The sequence below is a fragment of the Buceros rhinoceros genome, unplaced genomic scaffold, assembly GCF_000710305.1.
Source record: "Buceros rhinoceros silvestris isolate BGI_N320 unplaced genomic scaffold, ASM71030v1 scaffold4949, whole genome shotgun sequence".
Taxonomy (NCBI): Eukaryota; Metazoa; Chordata; class Aves; order Bucerotiformes; family Bucerotidae; genus Buceros; species Buceros rhinoceros.
This window is the reverse complement of record NW_010433164.1, coordinates 145,918-149,951: the sequence shown is the minus strand read 5'-3', so window position 1 is coordinate 149,951 and position 4,034 is coordinate 145,918. Positions and strand designations below refer to the sequence as shown.

At 37.9% G+C, this 4,034-nt stretch overlaps 1 protein-coding gene across 1 annotated transcript in view; it reads left to right on the top strand.

The window, feature by feature from the left end:
• Positions 1–3,190: 3,190 nt before the first annotated feature.
• Positions 3,191–4,034, top strand: part of SLC6A11 (solute carrier family 6 (neurotransmitter transporter), member 11) — a gene marked incomplete at its 5' end in the record, with an annotated part of 61,335 nt that continues 60,491 nt past the window's right edge. The window contains one exon of the mRNA XM_010144003.1: positions 3,191–3,323. Coding sequence (XP_010142305.1) covers positions 3,191–3,323 — 133 coding nt within the window. The remainder of the gene's footprint in view (positions 3,324–4,034) is intronic.

The window sequence follows — 4,034 nt, the reverse complement described above, 5'->3', positions numbered from 1 at the left end:
TCCTTTTTAATCTTAAAAAAATACTAATGATTTTAAAATGTAGTATGCCACTTGAAAATGAAAATTAAAACCTCTGAGAAAACACTAACTAAAATTCTTTAGGCTGCCTCTGGTTGGCTTATGAGTTTCTCTCACTTAATCTGAAGTTCAAACTGAACTTGGACCAACATCTTTCCAACCTGCATCTTTAAGTCAGTACATTAATATTTTTAAAAAAATAAAAATAAAACATATCACATCAATTGCAGCTACAAACAGGAAATTATGGGTAATTTCTGTGGCATTGCAGAAAGGTGGGGATGTGTATATTCTCACCACAAAGCGATGTGCTTCCCGTACTGCTGTTCTATAGCGCGTAGCTGTGCTGACTGTTTGTTGTGCTACCTGCCCACGGGCTGCTTTCTTTTCATGGGGTTGCAGAGGGTCAGAGTGCTTACAGCAATGATTTCTTGATCTTAGCAGCTGCTTTTGTCAAAGCTGTTCCTCCAGCCTGGCAGAGAACGAACCTTCATGGCGGGTTAAGATGCTTGGTCTCGTAGGCTTGGCACGGGAACATTGGTGCTCAAATGAGGAACGTGAAGATATTCATTGGCAAGTTCTTTTCCATGACAGTAATTTATAGTTTCAGGTTTTTTAGTCTATTTTTGCTTCAAAGGAAACCTTTTAGTACCTGCAATCAAAATAGGTCTCTTTGCAACTGCCTGTTCTTTGCTTTGACATCAGGTTTCTGTGGTGGGCTATTCACTCTCAACGTGTCTTTCACCGTGGTTATCCACAGCCTGTTGTCAGCACACGGTCACTGGCCTTCTCTTGCCTAGAGACCCTGTTTAATCATGTTCTACCACTTTTTATCTTGGTTCTCTGCAAGTAACACCCTAACTTCCAAAGAGAGCCAAGAATTCAGCGATTTCATCTGCTTTTTGAACGAGAATTTGTAAAGAGGCTGGACATCATCATAAGTCAAATTCCATGTGATATCACCTGTTGAATTGCTTAGAAGAACTTGAATTTTAAGTATTCATCAGCCTTTCTGGATAATTATGGCTCCGTGATGTTATTTTCAGTTCTAGACTGCAGATGTAAAATATGTGCTTCCGCTTGATTAAAATCTGCCTTTCATTAAAGGCCACCTCTCTTCATCTTTCTTTGAATGCACTTTGATGACAGTTCTGTAAGTTCTCAGCCAGCTGAGGCTGTTTCACTTCTCTCCCTTCTCTAGAAGCTTTGCAGAATAAAGGCAGTTATTGGATGAAGAGGAAATGCGGCTGAGGTGGCAGCACCAGATCCCATTCCTCCCCACATAGTCCTAGCACTTATTTATTTTAGGCATGACCTTGAATTACACCATCAAACTTTATACTCCCTGGACTGATCACCTTTGCCAACGACTGAATTGAATGCAAAAGCAAGAATTATTTCATATGGGTAGTTGTAGCTTGGATTTTTTTAACTTAATACCTGACTCCTAACATAGCTATATGGTATTGTAATTAATTATCTGTATGACTACGTGCACATTAATTATGTATATAATACAGTGATTATTATTATATGGCTTTTAACTATATCAGAGCACCTGTGAAATTCAGCTCATTTGCTTCCACTCACAATGTCTCAGGGAGGGAGGGTGGTGTAAGCCTGGGGTCTCTGAGGTTGTGTAGATGCCATATAATACAGATTTCAGAGAAAACTTTGCTCAGTATAATTTATGAAAGGTTGAATGTTGGAAATTTTTGTGTGAATGTGAATATGTGTGTGTACAGGTGTGCAAACGTATTTATGGAGTATTAATTCCACGCATGGACTGAGCTGTGACTGGCCTCTGTACAGATTTGATGAAGCCCATAAAAGGCATGAATGACTGAAGTGATTTGTTCTGTGTGTCTAATTAGTAAATGGCTAATTGCTTGCTTTACGTTGTTTAAAAAAATGATGAGGTGTTTCCAAATCTCTGAACGTATGGGATTTAAATCCGTTTCAACTTCTGACCTCACATACCAGTGAAATCCTGTTTTTGTTGCACTGGAAAACGGAGATTCATGAGCAAAAGCCTTTTAATTATCTATAGGGTTTCTTTCAAGTTTAAGAGCAATTGCAAAATCACAAGAGAATTAATGAAACCACTGAGCACTATAGGAATATTTTTTTGCTCTTGCTTTTAACCTCTTCCTCCACCTAACCAGGAGCACCTGTGTTGTATTTATGGGCTGGTAAATAATTTATATTTTGTGTAATCTGAGCATTTATTTAAAGTAAGAATAAAAGGACATAAAAGGACTGTGCATCTCCCAGATAAGAGGATCATCCTTATATAAAAAAATAATGCTCGTGAATAAATATTAGCCCAGGTTTCTGGAAACTACCATGGAAGCCTGGTTCAGTGGGTTTCCTGGGTCAGTACTAGTCAATCACTTGATTCCCTTGCTCCCAAATTCTTTAAAACAAAACTCTTCACTCTTTATCTTGTTTATTAAGTTAGTAAATACTTTGGCCTTGCACTGTGCCCTGTGAGGGATGTTCCTAACATACAGAAGAACTTTTTTTTTTAAAAACCGAATGGCTTGTATTTCAAATACACTGTAGAATGCAAACCTAATTTTTGCTGACCACTTTTCACAAAAAAAAAATTGTTTATTTGTTTTTAAAATAGTAAAATTTTATTGTTAGTTTCCTAAAGAAAATCCATTTAGAAAATATTGTGATGTGTGACAGTTTTGAAAAGAAATATTTTAAAGTTTTAATTTTAATTATAAAAGGAAATTTATTGGAAATAAATGTTACAAGGTAAAAATAAAGGCTAGAATTCCTTATTTTCTCAAAAACCAGTAAAATTGAAAAAATCACTTATTATTGAAGTGCTTTGTTTGGGGCTTATATATGTCTGCTATTAACTTGAATTTAGGGGGGGTTCTTTGACTTTTATACAACAGCTTCTTTAAAAGATTTTTTATTTTGTTGCAGTCCTGGAAAAATCAGATATTCATTCATGTTTTACCAGATATATAATCCACTGAGAATCTTCTCTCTTTTCCTCCTGTCTCTTCTGTCCTAGCATGGGGCATTTTCCGTGGTTGGTAACGAGGAGTCTCTTTGGTTGAAGCTGATTGAGTTTTTAGCCCAGTGCTTTATACACAGTGCTGTTTTGCTTCAATATATTATCTTTTTTTTCTCTCTTTTTTCCCCTTGGAAGGCGAAGGGTGCTAGCTATATCGGATGGAATTGAGCACATTGGGAACCTTCGCTGGGAACTTGCGCTGTGCCTCCTTGCTGCTTGGACTATCTGCTATTTTTGCATTTGGAAAGGAACGAAGTCTACTGGAAAGGTGAGGTTAAAATTCGGTGTTTCAGCATTGTTATGATTCTTGTGTGCTCCAACCCTGTGTTGTCAATTCTGTTGAATTGAATCAGAGCAGTGGAATTTCACGTGCATCTTGCATTGCTGTAACTATACTCGAGGGTATATAAATTGCAATAGTAGGTAAGTAAGAAGCCGTTATCTTTGTGTTGTTTCGTTCCTCTCGGTTTTCATGATTTGCTTTGTCCATAATTCTGTTAGGTGAGGCGGGTTGTTCTGGTTTGGTTTCATTAATTTAGCAGACTACACTGCTGGCCAATCCTTGAACCCTGAAATGAACGCAGGGTTGTGTTGGTTTCGGTGCATGAGGTATCCGAGATCTGAATTTATCCCAAACTGGCAGGGGCTGGAACTCTCAGAGACACAAGTAAATTACACACGATTAGAAATACAAGCAACCTACGACAAATGCAAACAAGTTCAAATGGAACAGCAAAAGCAGAAATCACAGAAAAACCTGTTAGTGGAAAAAAACATATTCTGGGAGGGGAAAAAAAAAAAAGACAACCATCTAGTGCTCTTGTACCTTTTTGAGTAAATGGCACTCAGGACCAGACACCCCACAGAGAGACACCACTTCACAGCCTAAGCGAGTGGTGGGCTGATGGAGAGTTTGCTCCTGGGGTAGTAGGAGATGTAGTTCTGAGTAGGATATATGATTAATCCACTAAAGAGAGGG